Raw genomic sequence first — 22686 nt, 5'->3', positions numbered from 1 at the left:
GCGTACCGAATACAGTTTCTCAACTATAGCTCTTAACAGTGAAAAAAACACTGGACACCTGCCTTTCCTAATTCCGTTTCCCCTTGCTAAGGCCATGAGCCACCATTCTGACCATGAAAGACTTTGTCACATCCTCCTCAACAATAAGTTTGATCAAGAAGGCTAACGCCGCCATTGATTAGCCACTAAATAACTAGATATCCTCTGCAACTTCCATTCCTTGTTCTATTCCAACAACGCCTCCAGATGTCCTGCAGAAGCTGACCTCTCTCTGCCACCCAGGTAGACGGAGCTACAGCTCCCCGAACCATATCTAGCACCTCCATAAACCCAGGTCCCACAGCTCCTCCATACAAAAAACACCTACTTCTGCCTACGAGGCCACCAGCTGGAGGTGCTCCAACTGGAAACGGTAAAGTGTATCATCCACATTATTCCATGAAAATTGTAAACAACTTTCCAATTTTACTTCTATCATCAAAATGGCTTCATTTTCTTGATATCTTTTGTTGAATGAGAAACAACGCACTGCTGGGAACTAGCTGAACCAATTGGGTAAGCCAGTTCAAAGAGACCTTTATGTGCAGCCACCAATCAGCAAGTAGCTTCTACCAGGTTATTGCTGCTTGAGAGTCTACCCAGGTATATTTTTCAACAACCGATACCAAGACAACAAAACAAATTAGATATTATAAGCAATTTGAAAAGTAAATTAAAAATGCATAATTATGAAAGTTTAATTTTTACTTTACTATCCCTTCTTATTTAGTATTAGGTTTATTCTACATACTAGGCGATAAGCCTCCCCAGAGGGTAGTCTATGTTAAAAACTACAACCCCCAAAGTTAAAGTTACAAAAAAAAAAAAACTAAAATTACAGAAAAAATAAAAAGGTATCCAAAATAAAAAAAATAAACCTAAACTAATACCCCTAAAAAAAATAAAAAATCCCCCCAAAATAAAAATACCCCCTAATCTAATGCTTAAAAGTGCTTTTTGTAGGGCATTACCTTAAGTTAAACAGCTCTTTTGCAATTACAAAAAATTCTAAGTCTCCCATAACAGTAAAACCCACCACCCACCAAACCCCCCAAAATAAATAACCCCCCCAAAAAAAATAAAAAATCTAATCCCTATGGAAATAAAAAAGCCCCCCCCCAAAATAAAAACACCCCCTAATCTAATGCTAAACTACCAATAGCCCTTAAAATGGCTTTTTGTAGTGAATTGCCCAAAGTTAAACAGCTCTTTTGCAGTTACAAAAAATTCTAAGTCCCCCCTAACAGTAAAACCCACCACCCACCAAACCCACCAAAATAAATAAACCTAACACTAAAAAACCTAAACTACCCATTGCCCTGAAAAGGAAATTTGTTTGGGCATTTCCCTTAAAAGGGCATTCAGCTCTTTTACGGCCCTTAAAAGGGCATTTAGCTCTTTTAAGAAGTGCCCATAACCCTAATCTAAAAAAAACCCAAATCCTCAAAAAATTAAAAAAAAAACCTAAGTCTAACCCCCAGGTTGGTACTCACGGTTGCTGAAGTCCGGCGGCGAAGGTCCTCTTCTAGGCGAAGAAGTTTTCTTCCAAGAGGCCAAAATCTTGTTCCAAGCGGGGACCTCTTCTTTCTTCATCCAGGACAGCAGAGCTGAAGACCAGTGACCCTGGAACTGAAGACTGGCAACCACAGAGCCATGAAGCGTGGAGGATCCTCTTTGTACGATCTCCGCCGTACACTGAATAGTGAATTCAAGGTATGTGATTAAAGATGGCGTTCCTTGATTTCCTATTGGCTGATTTGATTCTTCAAATTCAAATCAGCCAATATGATTAGAGCTACAGCCAATAGGAATTCAAGGGACGCCATATTTAATTGCGTACCTTGAATACACTATTCAGTGTACGGCGGAGATCGTACAAAGATGATCCTCCACGCTCCATGGCTCCGCGGTCGCTGGCCTTAATTTCCAGGGTCTCTGGTCTTCATTTCCAGGGTCGTCGGTCTTCAGCTCCGCGGTCATCGGTCTTCAGCTCCGCCATCTGCTCCGTGCCAGCTTGTTCCTGTAAAAAGAAAAAAGAGGTCGCAGCTTGGAAGAAGACTTCACCGCCTGGAACAGGACCTTCTCCGACAGACTTAAGCAACTGTGAGTACCAACCTGGGGGTTAGACTTAGGTTTTTTTTTAAATTTTGGGGGTTTGTTTTATTTAGATTAGGGATGGGCACTTCTTAAAAGAGATAAATGCCCTTTTAAGGGCAGCAAAAGAGCTGAATGCCCTTTTAAGGGCAATGCCCATACAAATGCCCTTTTCAGGGCAATGGATAGTTTAGGTTTTTTAGTGTTAGGTTTATTTATTTTGGGGAGTTTGGTGGGTGGTGGGTTTTACTGTTAAGGGGGACTTAGAATTTTTTGTAAATGCAAAAGAGCTGTTTAACTAAGGGCAATGCCCTACAAAAAGTCCTTTTAAGGGCTATTGGTAGTTTAGCATTAGATTAGGGTGTTTTTATTTGGGGGGGCTTTTTTATTTTCATAGGGATTAGGTTTAATTTTTTTATATTTGATAATATGTTTATTATTTTCTGTGATGTTAGACATTTTTATTTTCTGTAATATTTTTTATTTTATTTATAATTTTGTATTTTTAATTTAGGTAATTGGGTTTAATTTAGGGGGTGTTAGGTTAGGGGGCTTAATTATTTAATTAGTTATTTGCGTTGTGGGTTTTGGCAGTTTAAGGGGTTAATAGGTTAATTAGGTTTATTGCGATGTGGGGGTTTTGCAGTTTAGGGGTTAATAGGTTAATTAGGTTTATTGTGATGTGGGGGTTTTACAGTTTAGGGGTTAATAGGGTAATTAGGTTTATTGCGATGTGGGGGTTTTGCGGTTTAGTGGTTAATAGGTTAATTAGGTTTATTGCGATGTGGGGGTTTTGCAGTTTAGGGGTTAATAGGTTAATTAGGTTTATTGTGATGTGGGGGTTTTACAGTTTAGGGGTTAATAGGGTAATTAGGTTTATTGTGATGTGGGGGTTTTGCAGTTTAGTGGTTAATAGGTTAATTAGGTTTATTGAGATGTGGGGGTTTTGCGGTTTAGGGGTTAATAGGTTAATTAGGTTTATTGTGATGTGGGGGTTTTACAGTTTAGGGGTTAATAGGGTAATTAGGTTTATTGCGATGTGGGTGGTTGACTGTTAAGGGAATAATATGTTATGTTATTTGCGGATTAGGGGTTAATTACTTTATTATTTTGCGATGTGTGGGTTTGCAGTTTAGGTGTTAATACTTTGTGTGGGAGGTTCGTTTTTTTTTTTTTTTTTTTTCTTCAAACTTCATGTTTTTTTTGTTTTTTTTTGTAATGCTCCGTTTGCCTTCACTGCATCCCGGTGGATTCCGAAAATGGCAGGGTGGTGAAAGAATCTGCCTCATGCTGCCAACATTCCTTTAAGGATGTGTGCGCAACTGCCGACGGTGACGGACATTACAAACACAATTATAGTATAGATATTTTCTGTCTCCAGATAAAATTTGGACAACCCTGACTTCTAAAATATGCCACTGTTTCTATTCTTTCTGGTTGGAGCAAATTTCTCATTTCTGTAGAATTGTCATTGTCTATACTATACAACTGATTACATTTTAATAACCAACCTTCATTAACGATCCTGCCATTTCACCAAACTTTATATGCAGCAAATTTCCGATCAGCGGTAGAGGCGTTGGACCTGGAGGAAGGTTACGTTTCCTGTACATTTGGTTCCATGTCAGGTACATGTAAATGCTGATTATGACCAGAAGAAGCAACGTTCCTACCCCAATGGTATCCATGGAGATTTATTTTTCTTCTGACTCCTTAAAATGATAAAGTTTAAAGGGACATTAAATACTTTGAGATAGTAATATAAAATGATAAATCATATATATGTGTATATATATATATATATATATATATATATATATATGGAGTTGAGTTTCAAAGTTCAGCGCACATAGAATGGAGAAAACCAAAACCAAAACCAAATTATGGTGCAGTATGTCAGTACTAGGCAATCAAAAACTAAACGTGAGATTTAAATGTGCTCACCTTATTTAATCTCAAACATGTGAGGTATGTTGGAAGCATGGTTGGTGTTTATGATGGAAAACCGTAATAAATAGTTACATGAACTGCTGTAAATACAGCTAGATGATGATTCCTTGTGGTTTTTTGAGCTCTAGATAGCTCACAATATCCGGATGGATGTGGATTCTTAAGCCTGTCAGTGACAGGGTCCGTTGCTGAAGCAGCAGTTCATGTAACTATTTATTACGGTTTTCCATCATAAACACCAACTTATCCACCTGAACTCTGGGAGCTTTTCAGAGCTCAAAACCACCGCAAGGAATTTACCTTCAGCTGTACTTACAGCATCCTATACCACAATATCACTAATTTTTATCAGCTAGCTGTTTTTGCACCAGCCCTGATAAGAAAAAAACTCACTACCGGATTTAGAGAAATATACTATATTTCATCTGCTCACCTATTTCTGTCCCTGATCTGGACTATTATCAAAGAGGATTTCTGTTTATCATTTTTTATTGGACATTGGAAAATAAAACTGTTTTTATTTTAAATTTCACTTTGTGTCCTTGCAAGCATCATTTATACACATCTCATGAGTGCTGCAATTAATATCCACAATTGATCTCATAGTATGTAAACTGAGCACTAATTGGTTTGCATACATAAAGTTTATGCCATACTCCAGAGAGGAGAAGCCTTTCAAGTATAAAGAAGGAGAAAAGAAATAAACAGTAACAAGAAAAGAAATCCAGCAAAAAGAATTAAAGTGTCTCTACCTAACTCCAGAGAGGAGAAGTTTGTCTGAAATACCAACATATTTCTACTCCAGGGATATCAAGATTTCCATCTGCTAAAAGTTTCTGCATACCAGCTGGAAACATCTTTACCACAGATAGGGATTACATCCCCTCCATGCTTCCAACATACCTCACATGTTTGAGGTTAAATAAGGTGAGCACATTTAAATCTCACGTTTAGTTTTTGATTGCCTAGTACTGACATACTGCACCATAATTTGTTTTTGTTTTTGTTTTTCTCCATTCTATGTGCGCTGAACTCTGAAACTCAACTCCATACCTTTTTCCTTCACATTCCATTTGATGATAGTGGAATATTCAGAAACTAGCTGCCATTGAAATATATCAGGAGGAACTATTTAGAGCAAAATAACCATTTGCAACGTACACAGCGCAGATCAAGAAACACCCAAGCAACACTATATATATATATATATATATATATATATGTATATATATATATATATATATATATATATATATATGTGTGTATAGATATATATATATATATATATATATATATATATATATTATATACAGGCAGTCCCCAGGTTACGAACAAGATAGGTTCTGTAGGTTTGTTCTTAAGTTGAATTTGTATGTAAGTTTGAACAGGCACTTTTTTTTAGGTGAAACTCTAGCCAAACATTTTTTTTAGTTTTGGATAGCATAGGGAAACGTTTGTTTTGCTATCTGTGCCCCTGTTCAGAAATTTTCACATCACTTTCTGTCCTTGTGACAATTGGATTTTGAGTATTTTGGGTTATCCTGGAAAGAAGGATGGCGATAAAGCTCTATTTTCTCCGTTTGTAAGTACGAGTTGTACTTAAGTCGGATGTCTGTAACCCGGGGACTGCCTGTATATATATATATATATATATATATATATATATATATATATATAAGGAATTCAATCAAACCAGCTCTAAGATAAACCTGATTTAGTAAAGGTAATTGGGAAAACTTGAGACAACTATTGGTATGTGTCTAAGGGTGCATAGGAGGAATCAAAAAATTATAATCATATCCAGTCAGAAAAAGAAGAAGAAAAAAAAAAGATGAATAACAAAAAGTAATAGGATTCCTTAGCCAGCACTTCCCATGTAATTACCGTATAATTAAATCAGAGATTCAGCACCTGAGGGAATATCAAAACCACAGCAAAGACAAAGAATCAGAATGCACAAGTGTTACACAAAATATATAAATGTATTAACTACCTTAGTCTAAAGCCTATACATATACCTGTTACCCCTGAATATATTAAAATTACAAAACCATAGCTATGGCAGAAGGGAACTTAAAATGAGACGTCTATAATATGCATATACTCATGAATAATAAGAATCATATCAATATAAAGCCCAGATAATACATTTAGGCCTGTACAAATACTTAGCAAGAAGGGCACTACTGTCAAATAACAGGGAGTATAGTAACTGAGGATAACTGAGAGGAAGTACACACAGTATCTTCCTCCTAGGTTGGTATCGAAATTGTAGATACTAGGTGCTGTGTACTGATCAACATAGAAAAACAAAAGGAGATATGAATCTCCAAGGTTTGTACACATAGGTAGCACTCTGATTCCCTGAATAATATAATGGTAGATAGAGTTACAAGTAACAAATGCACTAGAAAAATTAAAATATAACTTTTATCAGGACTTTAAAAAATGGAAGGACAATACAATTAAAAACACAGGAGTTGTCTTAACTTAAATTAGAGCTGCAGGAAGGTTTCTAAAAATAAGATTCCTGACTGATAAGCGCTCTGGGCTCAAAAGATTGGTTAGTCTTAATAATATAGACCTAGGATCAACTATTAATCCATAGATCCTTGACTAATCACAATATATTTATTGTTGAGACACAGAGAATTTTCTTAATGAATATAAGTGGTTGGTTATCAACAATTTGTAGAAATGATTATGGTATATTGTGGTATACCGTGTACATTATCAACTTTGTAGTATCATATCTGCTTTGAATATGTACTTACATATTGGTATGTGTATTATTGAGAGGGATTATGTATTACTGAATAGTCAACAGGACTAATCTTTTCCTGTAAAGATGATAAATCATAGAAGGTCTAGTCTGAATCCAGACTTGCCACTATTATACTTAATAGTTAGCTCCAAATTAGATACCATTACATCATTGTAGGGATTAGTCAATACTGTGTTGGTGTTTAATTAAGCAGTGCCAACAATTAACCCAAATAAATAAATACAGTTGATGACTGGACAATACCCAGAGTGCATACCAGTAAGATGTTAGTATTAAATGTACTTCATTCGGTATTAACACGATACATGTAAATCATTATTTACTCAGTCTTAGATATTGCCCACTTAAGATTACTGAATATATATATCTCTCATATTAGGGCTTAAGTTTATAATGAGATTTTATAAACTTGTCCAATACCTCTGCATTAACCTAATAATTAAACGTTAGTAAACAAACAAAACATTTTTCAGAGTAAATGACAGTAAGGTTTTGGTACCAATTATATTTAATTAGGTATTAACTCGGTATTTGTGTATCTTTATTTACTCAGTCTTAACTGATGCCCACTTCAGTGTACTGCACATATATCAAATTTTGGCTCGAGTGTTTACTGAGATGTCATAACTAGTCCAGTACCACTGTATTGCCCTAATGGATAGTAAGGGTTAAATGACACTGAATAGCCCAGAATATATAATAACTGGGTTTAGTGCACTAAAGATTACACCTCTTAACAACAGTATATTTTGATTTGGTCAGTTATATAATATACCCTCCAAATAAAAATATTCACTAAAATAATTAAATTATGAGAAGCGGATTGTATTCTGAATGTTAAACGGAAACACACAGTTCAATAAAGTAATTCTGAACGGATCATATATAACAGAGACATCCAATATGTGTCTCTCGGTACTGTGTGTTTGTTACTAGGATAATAATGTCTCCACAATTAATTTGCTGATAACAACAGTAAAAATAGTTCAACTGTCAGGTTGAAAACTAAACGTAATGAGCCCTGGTTGCGTTTGGACTCATCCGTTTAGCAACAATATGAACTTATTTAAGTAACAAAGTTTCTCCTGCTTGTCTCTCGCATCCTCTCTGGTATATACTACAATCTGCTGCTTACAAAATTGTTTTGATTAAATCTAAGTCATGCTGTGACAATTTATGAGCAGACTGAATTCTATATTATTTACATTTTTAAGTTAAATTCCTGCTAGTTAAAATACACAACTATAAGGAGCCCATTATCTCCCAACCTCCCCTGACATGTTTTTCGCCGAGGAACTCAGCTTTCTCAAAGGGTAACCCTTTGAGTTCTACCAATGTGTAAAAAACCTTGGAGATTCATATCTCCTTTTGTTTTTCTGTACAAATACTTAGTTGCAACACAGACATAAGTAATGGGTAATATTTATAACATAGATACTTGATTCAAAATAGGAAGCGTGCATGTCAAATACAGACGTAAAAGTAAGTGCAGTCCAGCAATATTCAACAGTGATTTCTAATGCACAATTGGATAGAACAACAATTAAGCTCTTGTAATAAGCGGTTAGATGCAGGTTAGTGACTTGTTATAGCAAGCAGTTTATGCAGGTTAGTTGCAGCAAAAAGTAGCGGAATAACAGTCTCATAATGTGGTCACATACAGAGGGAAGACAGTACGCTGGGCACAGATCTATACATGTAGCTATTCAGGGGAACTCCTACTGAGAGCTATACTCTCGCTCAAGGGTCCCTTTTCCAGATCTCACCACTTCCCAAATGGTCTTTATTCCAGCGTATATTGCCAACGTGCTATATGAAATCGCAATCCTGCAAATGTTGCCTCCATACAACCTGTAATGCTGGCTGTCCTTACCTTCTCTCCAGGTGGCTTGTATCACAGCAAACTCCACTTTTACTCGGGCAGTCCACCTCGGAAGGAAGAAAAACAGTAGCACTGATACGCTGTGAAGAAGCGGCACCGGAAGTTCCTAGCGGTGAAACACGTGTTGCGTGTTTGATATGACTCGGGGTGGACTGCCCAAGTAAAAGTGGAGTTTTCTGTGATAAAAACCGCCTGGTTAGAAGGCAAGGACAGCCAGCATTACAGGTTTTATGGAGACAACATTTGCAGGATTGCGATTTCATATAGCACGTTGGCAATATACGCTGGAATAAAGACCATTTGGGAAGTGGTGAGATCTGGAAAAGGGACCCTTGGGCGAGAGTATAGCTCTCAGTAGGAGTTCCCCTGATTAACTACATGTACAGATCTGTGCCCAGTGTACTGTCTTCCCTCTGTATGTGACCACATTATGGGACTGTTATTCCGCTACTTTTTGCTGCAACTAACCTGCATAAACTGCTTGCTATAACAAGTCACTAACCTGCATCTAACCGCTTATTACAAGAGCTTAATTGTTGCTCCATCCAAATGTGCATTAGAAATTACTGTTGAATATTGATGGACTGCACTTACTTTTACGTCTGTATTTGACATGCACGCTTGCTATTTTGAATCAAGTATCTATATTATAAGTATTACCCATGACTTATGTCTGTGTTGCAACTAAGTATTTGTACAGGCCTAAATGTATTATCTGGGCTTTATATTGATATAATTCTTATTATTGAGGAGTATATGAATATTATAGACGTCTCATTTTAAGTTCCCTATTGTTTTATAGACACATAGGAGTAGATTTATCAAATGTCGGGTGGACATGATCCACTATAGCAGAACATGTCCGCCCGACATCGATAAATCCCAACAGCATACGCAGTCGGCATTTATCATTGCACAAGCATTTCTTGTAAAGCAGGGGGTGTCAGTCTCACAAAAACACATCAGTAAGCCAATGATATGAGGTATATTTGTGCAGCCACCAATCAGCAGCTAGCTTCCAGCTCCTGAGCCTACTGTATGCTTTTCAGTAAAGGATGCTAAGAGAATATCCAATTTACTTATCTATCAGAATCAGGAAGATTTTTGGGTTTCATCTCCCTTTTATCATCAAGGAGATTTAAAGGGACAGTCTACACCAGAATGTTAATTGTTTAAAAAGATAGAGAATTCCTTTATTGCCCATTCCCAAGTATTGCTTAACCAACACTGTTATATTAACACACTTTTTACCGCTGTGATTAACTTATATCTAAGCCTCTGCTGACTGCCTTCTTATTTCAGATCTTTTGACTGACTTGCATTTTAGACAATCAGTGTTGAGTCATAAATAACTCCACAGGAGGGAGCACGATGTTATCTAAATGGCACACATGAACTAACTCCCTCTAGTTGTGAAAAACTGTCAAAATGCATTCAGCATATGAGCCTAGGTTTAGCTTTCAACTAAGAATACCAAGAGAACAAAGAAAAATTGATGATAAAAGTAAATTGGAAAGTTGTTTAAAATTACATGTCCTATCTGAATCATGAATGTTTATTTTTGACTAGACTGTCCCTTTAAAATCACTGTTCTCGTAAACCACTGTAAGGGATGCTGAAATAGCTACAGATACATGTAACCTGTCACGTGCAGGGGAAGCAAGCTCCAAGGAAAGTGCAATAAAATTATTAGTTTGCCATAAACACCGCCAAGCTAAATTAATAACCAATAAGCAGAGATGGCCATCTAAGCGGGTGCAAGGTTGACATACATCGCAGGTACAACTGGTGATGTGTGGGACCAAATAACACAACAGAATAAAAATAAACATATGCTAGTGTACCTATATTTCAACTACTATTCTTTCTCTCAGGAGGCGAAAATTTAACGGCTGACATGGCAGCAAGAAAACAAACTAAATCCTCTCAGGGACTCAAAACACCAACAGCTACCATGTTCTGTAAACCTGTACGAGAAAAGGTTATAGAAACAACTAGCAATGCCGCAGAAGAGGATATAGACTCTGAAACAGACTCGCAGTTTGCTGAGGAAGACTCTATTCCTGCCACCAAAGCTGACCTCCGGTCATTGGTATCTAAAAGAGATATTGACAAGAACTTTAATAAACTTTGGGAAAAATTTGATGCATTCCAAAGCACTGTGACTAACAGCCTGACAGAAATAAAACAAGATGTTACAGAACTAGACTCTAGAGTGGCGGCTTTGGAGGAGGCTGAAACTTCAGTAACAGAAGAGCTCACGAGTGTTAACCAACAACTTATAACACAACAACAAGAGGTTGCCGAGATACAAGATAAATTAGAAGATCTTGAGAACAGAAGCCGTAGATGTAATCTCAGATTAAAAGGGATACCAGAATCTGTTGTGGCAGACGAACTGAGCATTTATTTACATCAACTCTTTCAAGCCATCACAGGTGAGGTAAATGAAGAGAAATTTCAATTAGAAAGAGCACACAGAGCATTGCGACCCAAGCCAAAAGAAGAAGCCCCACCTAGAGACGTGGTAGTCAAATTCTTTAGATTTCAGGAGGAGGAAATCCTTGCAGCAGCGAGGAAGAACCCTACGTTTAAATTTCAAGGATCAGTAATCCAATTTTATCAAGACCTCTGTGTCAAAACGCTACAGAGGAGAAGCGGTCTGAGACCTCTCACCACACTCTTGAGGAAACATCAAATCAGATATAGGTGGGGATTCCCTTTCAATTTATACATTCTGCACAATGGCAGATCTATGAGTCTTAGAGAGCCGGCAAAGATTCCAGCAATCTGCAAGCAATTGAATCTGGAGACGCCGGAATTACAGCAAATGCAGCAAACGGAGGACACAGCTCAGCAATCATCTGGGTCTACTCAACCACGAAAGCAGAGGTGGACAAAAGTCACAAAGAAGAAAACCAAGACATGAGGTTCCTGCTTTATACACAACTTAAAGGTCAATTGACTGTGACGATACTGAAGATACAAATTTTGGAGATAGAGAAATGAAGGTTACAAAAGCCATCTGTTGGGGCAGATGGCCTGGAACAGGTCTGTTTGTAAAAGAAACAAGGTAAACGTGAACACTTTCTTTTTGCCCATCGTCAACCTTTTAGCAGTGGGAGTATACAAACACCCATAAAGTGGAGAGAACAAAGCGGGGGAGGAGGGAGGGATTGAAAGGTTTTTTCATTTTTTATGTTGTACTTCTACATATAGTTACCAAATGTAGGAGATACCTGTTTTTTACTGTTTTTTACGTTTTCACTCATTGTCACAAAGATATTATGTTGAAAATACTTTGTAACTTGATTGTTCTTGCTTTTGTCTTTGTTATGTTATGTTACTTGCCTTGCTTAAGCGAAATTCCTAGAAATGGAAATGCCTATTTGAAAGTTCTAAAGAAAGCTGCAATGGAGGAAGTGGAGGCGGATCCGGGGATGAGAGCCTCAAACTTTAAATAGTAAGTAATGACAACTGACATTCGTTTAGTTTCGCATAATGTTAGAGGCCTCAATACAGACCTTAAAAGACGGACGGCGCTGACCCAGTATTTGAGAATAAAAGCTAATATAGTATTCCTACAAGAAACACACTTCACCAAAGACGTAGTTCCGAAATATTGGTCGAGAAGCTTTACCCAACACTATCATTCAACCACAGACAAAAAGAAAAGAGGGGTATCGATTCTGATACACCAATCCCTAGGATTTGTAGTGGAGGAGGCGATTAGAGATCCAGAAGGGAGATTTTTAATAGTAAGGGGGAGGCAAAGAGATAAACAAATTGTCCTATGCAACATCTATGCACCCGAGACACAGATATCTTTTTTTACACATATTTACTATCTGCTAACCCAGTGGTCACGGGACAGGATCCTGTTAGGCGGTGATTTTAATATAGAAATGCATAGACACCAGAGTACTGACCAAATTAAACTGACTCAGAAACAATTAAGGCATAATTCTATGGTTAAAAAAATAGAGGAGATCTTTCTATCTCACAACATTCTAGACTCCTGGGACACTCTATATGCGAAAACGTTAGACTACACTTACTATTCTTACGCCCATAAAACATACTCAAAATTAGATTATATTTATTTGAGCCAGATCTGGGTTCTTGACCTGACTTCCTCCACCATTCACGCTTGTGCTTGGTCAGACCACTCCATAATTCAGGTTAACATTAAGGAAACATTCCAGGTTAGCACAGCACACTCTTGGAATTATGACCCTTATGTCCTACAGCAACCAGGCATACATGACTCTATCTTACAAGCTATATCAGAATATTGGGCATTAAACATGGGTTCTACCTCCAACCCGATCAACACTTGAGCAGCACATAAGCCTTTTATTAGAGGGCTACTTATTAAAGAAAAGGCGGCCCTCACCAAGGCTAACAGAACCCAGATAGACTCTCTACAAGCTCAAATAGACACCCTTACAAGACTACACCAACAGGGCCAATCAGAGACAGTGTTCCAGGAGCTACAAGCAAAGAGAGTATAATTATCAACAATTATGAATAGGGCGTCTCTTAGAGCAGCTCACAGGCTGAAAGCGCACTATTTTCTCTATTCTAATAAGCCAGATAAGTATTTAGCACACAAGCTCAGAGAACAGACAAAGTCCTTTTCCATACCAATCTTACAAAAGAATGATGGCACATACACTTCGAATCCACAGGATATAGCTGATAGCTTTGCTCAATATTATGCCCATCTTTATGATGGGGAAAAAACAACGCAGAATGACCGGACAAGACAGATATTACACAGATGTTTAGATGACGCTAAACTAACACCAATTGATAAAACAGTAAGGGACAAATTGAATGCGAAGGTGTCGGCCAGGGAGGTCCTGATAGCCATTAAAGAACTTAAGCCGGGAAAAGCAGCAGGCCCGGACGGGTTCCCAGGCCAATATTATCAACTTTTTAAATCGACTCTAACCCCACATGTTATAAGACTTTGCAATGACATTCTACAAGGTAGGGAAATACCAAAGGTAATCTTGCAGGCAAAGATAGTGGTGATCCCTAAACCAGGAATGAATCCAAAATTATGCCAAAACTATAGGCCCATATCTTTAATCAGTCAAGATATAAAGATTTTTACTAAGATTCTGGCAAATAGACTCAAAATACATCGACCGACCTTGATCCACCCGGACTAGGTGGGGTTCATTTTAGGAAGAGAGGCCCCTGATAATATAAGGCGCACAATCTCCCTGGTTGACTACCTGAATAAGACACGAACGCCTTCTCTGGTCCTGTCTTTGGATGCGGAAAAGGTGTTCGATAGAATAGACTGGGGTTTTATGTTTGAGGTTTTAAACAAGCTAGGATTTCAAGGTCCATTTGTCCAAGCCATTAGAAGCATCTATTCTAATCTCACAGCACACATTAGAGCGGCAGGCTACCAATCTAAATGGATTGATATCCGGAATGGGACAAGACAGGGTTGCCCCTTATCGCCACTTTTATTTGCTCTATGCATAGAGCCTTTAGCCGCAGTGATCCGTTTAACTTCAGAAGTTCACGGAGTCTCGATAGGTAGAGAGGAATTTAAAATATCTTTATTTGCAGATGACATTCTTCTCACCCTGACCAAACCAATGGAGTCCCTACCCCACTTATATTGTATGCTACAAGATTATGCTGACATTTCAGGGTATAAGATCAATCAGGAAAAGTGTGAGGCGATATCTATTGCCCTTCCAGCCCATACTAAAAAGATCATTGAGACTAATTTTTCGTTTGCATGGGCTAAAGAGGCAATTAAATACCTAGGGGTTCGGTTATCAAGTGATATCTCAGACCTATACAGATTAAATTATGCTCCTTTGTACAAAATAATCAGAAAAGAGATTAAAACTTGGAATGCTGGAGGTTTCTCTTGGTATGGCCGATTATCGTCAGTCAAGATCAACGTTCTCCCTAGGCTATTATACTTTTTCGGGCTTTGCCGATTAAAATCCCATTACCATAACTAAACAAACTTCAAACAGATTTGATCAGGTTTATAAGGGGAAGCAAGAAAGCTAGAATACCCTCACAAGTATTACTACAACATAAACAATTGGGAGGGGTGGGGATACCTAATTTGCTTAATTATTTTCAAGCAGCGAGATTAGCACAAACTACCCTAATGAGCAAAAAACAAAAAGAATTGAGGTGGGTGAAGGTGGAGACTTTGGTGGCGGGATATAACCATTCTGAAGATATCCTATGGGAACACCCGAAGGATATATCTAAACTAACTAAGGCCTCGAAAATAACAGGAGAGATGATGTCAATGTGGCATTCGCTGTCCACAACCTTTAAGCTATTACCATCAGACTCACTAATGAGGCCATTGCGGACATTGATGGGCCCTGATTTTCAGGGACTAATTGATAAATGGGCAAACAAGGGGCTCTATAGGCTATCAGATTTTCTACACAAAGGGAAATTAGCTACACACCAACAAATACAAGAAAAAATATTGCCAGACAAACTGCATTGGTTTCTATACCTACAGATTGCATCCACTACCTCTGGGGTCCTACCCCAACATCCCAGACATAATTTGACGACACTAGAAAAACTTTGTAGTACTGATTCTCGACTTAAAAAATTAATCTCCACCTTATACATAACACTACAGACAGCCAAATATCCTTCTAAATCTCTCCTAATGGAAAAGTGGGAAAGAGACACTAATATAACATATTCCAAAGAAGAATGAGAAAAGATCTTTTATAACTCGGGTAAGGGTATGATCAGCGCAGATTTGAAAGAAAACTGCATTAAGACTGCTTTTAGATGGTATCTTACTCCGATGATCACATCACACTACACTCAAAACGGCAGTAGAAATTGCTACAGAGGCTGTGAGGAGGCCGGAACATATATCCATATGTGGTGGGAATGCCCTAAGGTACAACAGATATGGGTTAACTTATCTAAATTGTTGAGTGAGGTGCTCGCGGAAAATATTACCCTGACTAAGACCCAAGCTTTGTTAAATGAACATATAAAACCCTTCAACTCAGCCACAAACACATTCATACACATTTTATGTACAGCTACTTGGATATGTGTGGCGCGTTACTGGAAGGTAGGGATACCCTCATGGGGAGAGGTAATAGGGAACATTGAGACAATATACAAGCTATCTGAATCAGCCTCATTTATACAAGCCAACCATGAACAGTTTTTAAAAGTCTGGAATTATTGGATTCTAAGTGGACACTAATTAGACACAGAATGAAAAGCTAGTCCCCCTATCACTTTAGATCGGGGGCAGGAACTGAACCATGTAGAAGATTAAAAAGACGACAATTGACTGTAGGCACTTATAAATGTCTGAAGGAGGTGGGGTTCTCTCCCCGGATCAACGACAGGTAATGAGAATGAACAGGCAAGTTGATGTTTGATGCTATATTGAGTGTGGGGGGGGGGAGTTTATTGTTTATTGTTACAGTTTAAAGGGGGGGGGGAAGAGGGAAAAGTTTTAAGAAAACACAACGAAGCGACACGGAGAGGAAGGGAATGCCATGGAAAATTTAATTTCTTCTGTTATTGATCTGCTGCATTTCCCAATCCTTGTCGCTATTAATGATTGTATGTTAAGTCACACTGATTGTTAGATTTTACTGGTCTACATAACCAATTACCAGCTACTCAATTGGTAGATCCATCTCCTGACAAACTTTGATTGTGGAATCATACCAACTATCATAGACTCTTAACTGATGGACTTTTATCAAACAGAAAAAGAGACGAAGGTATTGAATGAGAAATGTACAAGGTGTGATGTACTCTTTATATATTTTGCAATAAAAAATTATTTCAACTAAAATCACTGTTCTCTATGTTTATAGGTTCAACCAATGTCATTAATCCCTTGCATCAGATCTAAGGTTTAATTAGGCCATATTGTCAGCATGAGGGAAATGACAGCTTATGTGGTCTCACTAATTGACTATTTAGGAGGGGATGCAGAGACATGAATAAATCACTTGGTATGGGCTGTGGATAGAAAATAGATCCTGCCAGATCTGTTTTTTCCATGCAAAAATAAAATCTAAATCTAACTTTCACCTAGATTACGAGTTTTGCGTTTCGGCTTTTAATGCTGAAAAAATGGCAATTTCAGAGTAAAAGCAGTAACGCACTATTGCGAGTCATGTCGGTATAGCTATACTGCAAGCATTTTAGCCTGTAACGCAAAGTCAATCCTAGGGGTTAATATATTTCAATAGTGTTGGCGATATGGGTGGGCAGCAGATTAGGGGTTAATAGGTTTATTTAATAGCCGCGATGTGGGTGGGTGAAAGCTTAGGGGTTAATAGGTTTAATATAGTGTTTGCGATGCGGGAGAGCAGCGGTTTAGGGGTTAATAGGTAGTTTATGGGTGTTAATGCACTTTGTAACACTTTAGTTATGAGTTTTGTGAAACATTTTTATAACACAAAATCCTTAACTACTGGTCTCAGATGGCGGTATGAATCGTGTCGTATAGGCTGTAACGCAAGCATTTTAGCCAGACCGCACAACGTGTAATACCAGCGCTATGGAAATCCCACGCAGGATGAAATCAGCTTTCAGGATGGCTCTGCTCCGGATGAAGATAGAAGACGCCCCCGGGATAGATAAAGACCTCGCTGTCTGGATTAAGACCTCGCCGCCTGGATGGACTTCTGAAACCGTGAGTAGATCTTCTGGGGTTAGTGTCAGGTTTTTTTTGGGTGGGTTTTTTTAGATTAAAGTTTGGGCTTTGAAAAAGTGCTAAATGCCCTTTTAAGGGCAATGCCCAGACAAATGCCCCTTTAGGGGCAATAGGTATCTTAGGTTTTTTTTACAGGTAAAAGAGCTGATTTCTTTAAGGCAATGCCCTACAAAAGGCCCTTTTAAGGGCTAATGGTAGTCTATTGTAGGCTAGGGGGTGTTTTTATTTTTATAGGGCTATTAGATTAGGTTTCATTTTTTTTTTATAATTTCGTTTATTTTTTGTAATTTTAGTGTTTTTTATTTTTTGTGATTTTAGTTTTTATTATTTATGGTAAACTTAGATTTTTTTAATTTTTCTTAGGATTTGTTTTTTTAGTTGTAAGTTCGATTTTTTTATTTTTTTCATAGTGTTTTTGTAATTTAGATATTTTAATTGGTATTTTTTTAAAATTTTATTAGAATAGTTATGTTAGGATAATTTATAGTTTTGATGTGAAATAGGGGTTAATAGCTTTTATTAGTGGCGACGATGTCAGGGGCGGCATATTAGGGGTTAATAACTTTATTATAGTGGCAGCGATGTCGGGAGCGGTGGAATAGGGGTTAATAACTTTTATTAGTGTCGGTGATGTCGGGGGTGGCAGATTGGTATAAATAACTTTTATTAGTGTCAGCGATGTTGGGGGCGGCAGATTAGGGGTGTTTAGACTTGGAGTTTATGTTAGGGTGTTAGGTTTAAATGTAACTTTTTTTTTCCCCGTATACTTAAATGGGGTTGCGTTACGGCGATCGCCATTCCGTTAGGTTTTTCTAACACTCTTTCCCCATTGATGTCTATGGGGGAAAGCGTGCACGAGCACGTCAATGCAGCCCTTGGATTTTGTGCGGTATGGAGCTTAATGCCACCATCTCGCATGCACAAGGAGGCTTTTCAGAAACTCATAATGGCAGCGATATGGAGAGTAAAATAACGCAACTTTTGTTGCGTTCGTTTTGCACCCTGTTTAGTGCAAAACTCGTAATCTAGATGTTTGTTTTTTAAACACCTATGGATCCTTCTAAAACCAAACCATGTATAATATAGACAGGGACACACATATACAAGTATTTCTTATATAAACTTATCTTTTTTTTTTTTTTTTTTTAAGACTGCCAGATCCAGCCTGTTTTCCAATAGAAAAACACAAATGCGACAATGCTTGATCCAATGCTTCTTTACACAAAAACATATTGATCCAGCCAGAAAGAACTTGTTTGTCTTTCTTTACAGATCCATAACTAATTTACACAGAAGACAAAAAACACATCTAGGTGTTTGCCAAATAAACACATGCAAGCACTCCTGTTTGTACAAAAAAAACACATACATACATGTTTGGGTGTATTTATTTAAATTAAACATGAATTTAGAAATGTTTACATAACCAAGTTAGTTTTAAAAGGATCCATGATTTATTTTTGTATGAAAAAACACATAAATCTAAGTTTACTCACTTATTTAAAGGGACATTATACACTAGATTTTTCTTTGCATAAATGTTTTGTAGATGATCCATTTATATAGCCTAAACAGTTGTTGTTTTTTTAAATGTATAGTTTTGCTTATTTTTAAATAACATTGCTCTGATTTTCAGACACCTAACCAAGGTTGCTCCTGTTTGTGTAAAGGGTCTTTTCATATGCAGAGGAAGGGGGGGGGGGGGTGTCTGCTATTTTTGCTATATAACCACTTTCAGTGGGTGTTCCAGATAACCTTTTCAACAGAGCTAAACTGGCAGCTTCTAAGTTTTTAAACAGTTTTATACTGAATTTTTAGATCAGTATCTGTGCATATTATTCTTTACAGTAGTTTCTATTACATGCAGTTATATGAAAATTGGTGTATATTGTCTCTTTAACTAGGTAAAGACCCATTATCATCTGTTTAACTCTGCAGAACTTTTACGCTGCGCTCCTGCAAGATTCCTGAGGACAAAGGCAGTGCAAATTATTAACCCTATAAATGGAAATTAATATTTAAATGTTTAAGGGGACCTGATAAAAATGTTTGCTTTACATGTGTATATTTCATATTACTCACGCAGTAAATTTTAATGCTGTTAAATTTTCAAGTATAAATATAATAAATCATTACCTTTTTTTGCAGAAATCAGTCCCTTTCTTCTCACTTTCAAAACACCCAATTTTTTAAAAAAAAAAATGTCACCAATACCTGGGGTCCAATCAGCAGTAACTTGCAACTTCAGAGTGCACACAAAAAGGAAATGTTGGTAATGTTGCTAAACTAGGCTAACAAGTAGCAGCATGAATGATGTTTCGCTAATGCAATCAAAATAGTGATAAAATACTGCTGATCCCTGTAAAGTAAATCAAATTCTGGGCACGCTTTATGAGCTACAGATAGGGGGCGGAGTCTGGGTGGTTACCTAGGCAACCATGAAGTGTCCTGTGTGTAGAAGACCTGGGGCAGTGAAGTTTTTTTTTTTTTTTTTTAATTGATCCCAACATTTTTTTTATAATAATCATACATTGCTGCTTGTTTCAGAAAAGCTAACATAAGTGTAAATAGTCTTTTAAAAATTCATTCAAAATCATAATATTAGATGTTAACCCCTTAAAGGGATAGTAAACCCAAAAAATGTATTTCATGATTCAGATAGAGAATACAATTTTAAGCAATATTCCAATTTACTTCTATTATTTAATTTGCTTAATTCTTTAGATATCCTTTGTTGAAGAAATAGCAATGCAGATGGATGAGCCAATCACACGAGGCATCTGTGTGCAGCCACCAATCAGTAGCTACTGAGCCTATCTAGATATGCTGATTGGCCGCGAGTCTGCAGGGGGCGGCGTTGCACCAGCAGTTCTTGTGAGCATAATGGTACTGGAGGAAAAATAATGGATGCAGGCACTCAGGGTAAGTTAAAAAATAAAACGTACCTTTTATTATACAATTAAAACATGAGAGGTTCCCAAACAGTGGGCAGACATAGTTAGAAGCAGTCTAAAGCGTTTCACGCCCCCTGGTAGCGCTTATTCATAGACTAGAGTATAGAGATGCATACAGGACATTTATACCCTTAATTGTTAACAAGTTAACCCTTGTAGTCCGAAACGAAACAGCAACAAGTGAAAATTTCTTTATATAAAAAACAACAATAAATTTAAAAACAATGATAAGCAGAGGAAAGAATATGCAAACACTCTAATATTATGCAATAGGTGGTAAGTAATAAACAAAAACCACATAATGTAATTTTTAAAGAATCTTAACACTAAGGCTAAGCATAAGGATATCTTGGGAATGAGGCCTACAAATCTATTCAAACATAGATGTAGGATACAAAATAATAATTCATTGAAATAATTCCTTATTACCAAAAAACAATTTTTCTCTCAAGTGGTTGCAGAGATATTAACTATAACTACATAATGGTGAAAAAAACTGCAAAACGACACTTTAAATGTATAACCTACTCACATCCCATGAAGACACTTAGCATGAGGTATTACCTGGTGACCAAAAAAGTTCAATGTATAAGTCAGAATACCTTTGCTAACATTGATGATGACCATGGCCGGACAACAATTGCATTTGCCAATTATTTTAATTGTCAATAAAATAGCTAATGTCGAACTCTTTGTTCATGCCAAGTGGTACCCTTGTTCTTAATTTCAGAATCCAAAATAATTCCTTTTTATCTAAGACCTTGTTTTGATTTCCACCTCTTATAGGAACTCTAGCTAGGTCAATAACCTGAACTGAAACATTTTCTTTGTTAGTAAAATGTATACTATTAAAATGACTAGCTACAGCTGACTCCTTGACATAATTCTTTGTATCTCTAAGGTGCTCCCCTACTCTCTTTCTGAGCTCCCTAGAGGTTTGACCAATGTATTGGCTTTTGCAGATATTGCAGGTAAGCATATAGACAACCCACTGTGTCCCACAATTGGCATAAAATTGGATGTCAAATTTTTGATTAGTGGTACTGGACGTAAATGTGTTACCTCTCAATATCAAAGTGCATGTGTTACAATTTCTGCTGCCACATCTGTAATTTCCTATACGTCTTAACCATGAAGAAGCTTGTAAACAAGAATGTTGATTAATCATACTGGGAGACAGCGACTGAGCCAATGTTCTTGGCTTCTTTGGCACAAACCTACAATTTTTAATTAATGGTTTCAGAATCTCGTCTCCTGATAAAAGGTGTAGATGTTTTTTCAATATTTTTACAATTTGATCATATTGGGAAATATACTCAGTGGTAAATACTATTGACTCATGAAAACTGTTGTCATTGGATGCTGTTAAAGATCTGTTTGTTAAATTGACATTTGATCTTTTAATTTGTTCACGGCACCTGATCAACAAGCCATAGAATTGGAAAATAGGTTAGTAAATAGAGGGTATAACAAAAGTTCCCTATCCAAGTGCCGTGAACAAATTAAAAGATCAAATGTCAATTTAACAAACAGATCTTTAACAGCATCCAATGACAACAGTTTTCATGAGTCAATAGTATTTACCACTGAGTATACTTCCCAATATGATCAAATTGTAAAAATATTGAAAAAACATCTACACCCTTTGACATCCAATTTTATGCCAATTGTGGGACACAGTGGGTTGTCTATATGCTTACCTGCAATATCTGCAAAAGCCAATACATTGGTCAAAACTCTAGGGAGCTCAGAAAGAGAGTAGGGGAGCACCTTAGAGATACAAAGAATTATGTCAAGGAGTCAGCTATAGCTAGTCATTTTAATAGTATACATTTTACTAACAAAGCAAATTTTTCAGTTCAGGTTATTGACCTAGCTAGAGTTCCTATAAGAGGTGGAAACCAAAACAAGGTCTTAGATAAAAAGGAATTATTTTGGATTCTGAAATTAAGAACAAGAGTACCACTTGGCAGGAACAAAGAGTTCAACATTAGCTATTTTATTGACAATTAAAATAATTGGCAAATGCAATTGTTGTCTGGCCATGGTCATCATCAATGTTAGCAATAGTATTCTGACTTATACATTGAACTTTCTCTTGTAAGATGTATCGAGTCCACGGATTCATCAATACTTGTGGGATATTCTCCTTCCCTACAGGAAGTGGCAAAGAGAACACCCACAGCAGAGCTGTCTATATAGCTCCTCCCTTAGCTCCACCCCCAGTCATTCTCTTTGCCAGCTCTAACAAGATGGAAGGGTA

At 37.2% G+C, this 22686-nt stretch overlaps 1 protein-coding gene across 2 annotated transcripts in view; it reads right to left on the bottom strand.

Moving 5' to 3' along the window:
- Window positions 1-19806, bottom strand: part of LOC128666889 (cytochrome P450 2G1) — a 162583-nt gene extending 142777 nt beyond the window's left edge. The window contains exons 1-2 of one of the 2 annotated variants that reach the window (XM_053721699.1): window positions 19606-19806; window positions 3645-3845 (exon numbers count right to left, since the gene is read on the bottom strand). In XM_053721699.1, the coding sequence (XP_053577674.1) occupies window positions 3645-3821 (177 nt within the window). In that variant the 5' untranslated portion in view covers window positions 3822-3845; window positions 19606-19806. The remainder of the gene's footprint in view (window positions 1-3644; window positions 3846-19605) is intronic. The other variant, XM_053721700.1, reaches the window with a different exon arrangement.
- Between the last annotated feature and the right edge of the window lie 2880 nt (window positions 19807-22686).

Source organism: Bombina bombina, chromosome 7 (assembly GCF_027579735.1).
Source record: "Bombina bombina isolate aBomBom1 chromosome 7, aBomBom1.pri, whole genome shotgun sequence".
NCBI classification, from domain to species: domain Eukaryota; kingdom Metazoa; phylum Chordata; class Amphibia; order Anura; family Bombinatoridae; genus Bombina; species Bombina bombina.
This window is presented reverse-complemented; position numbering and strand designations above follow the sequence as displayed.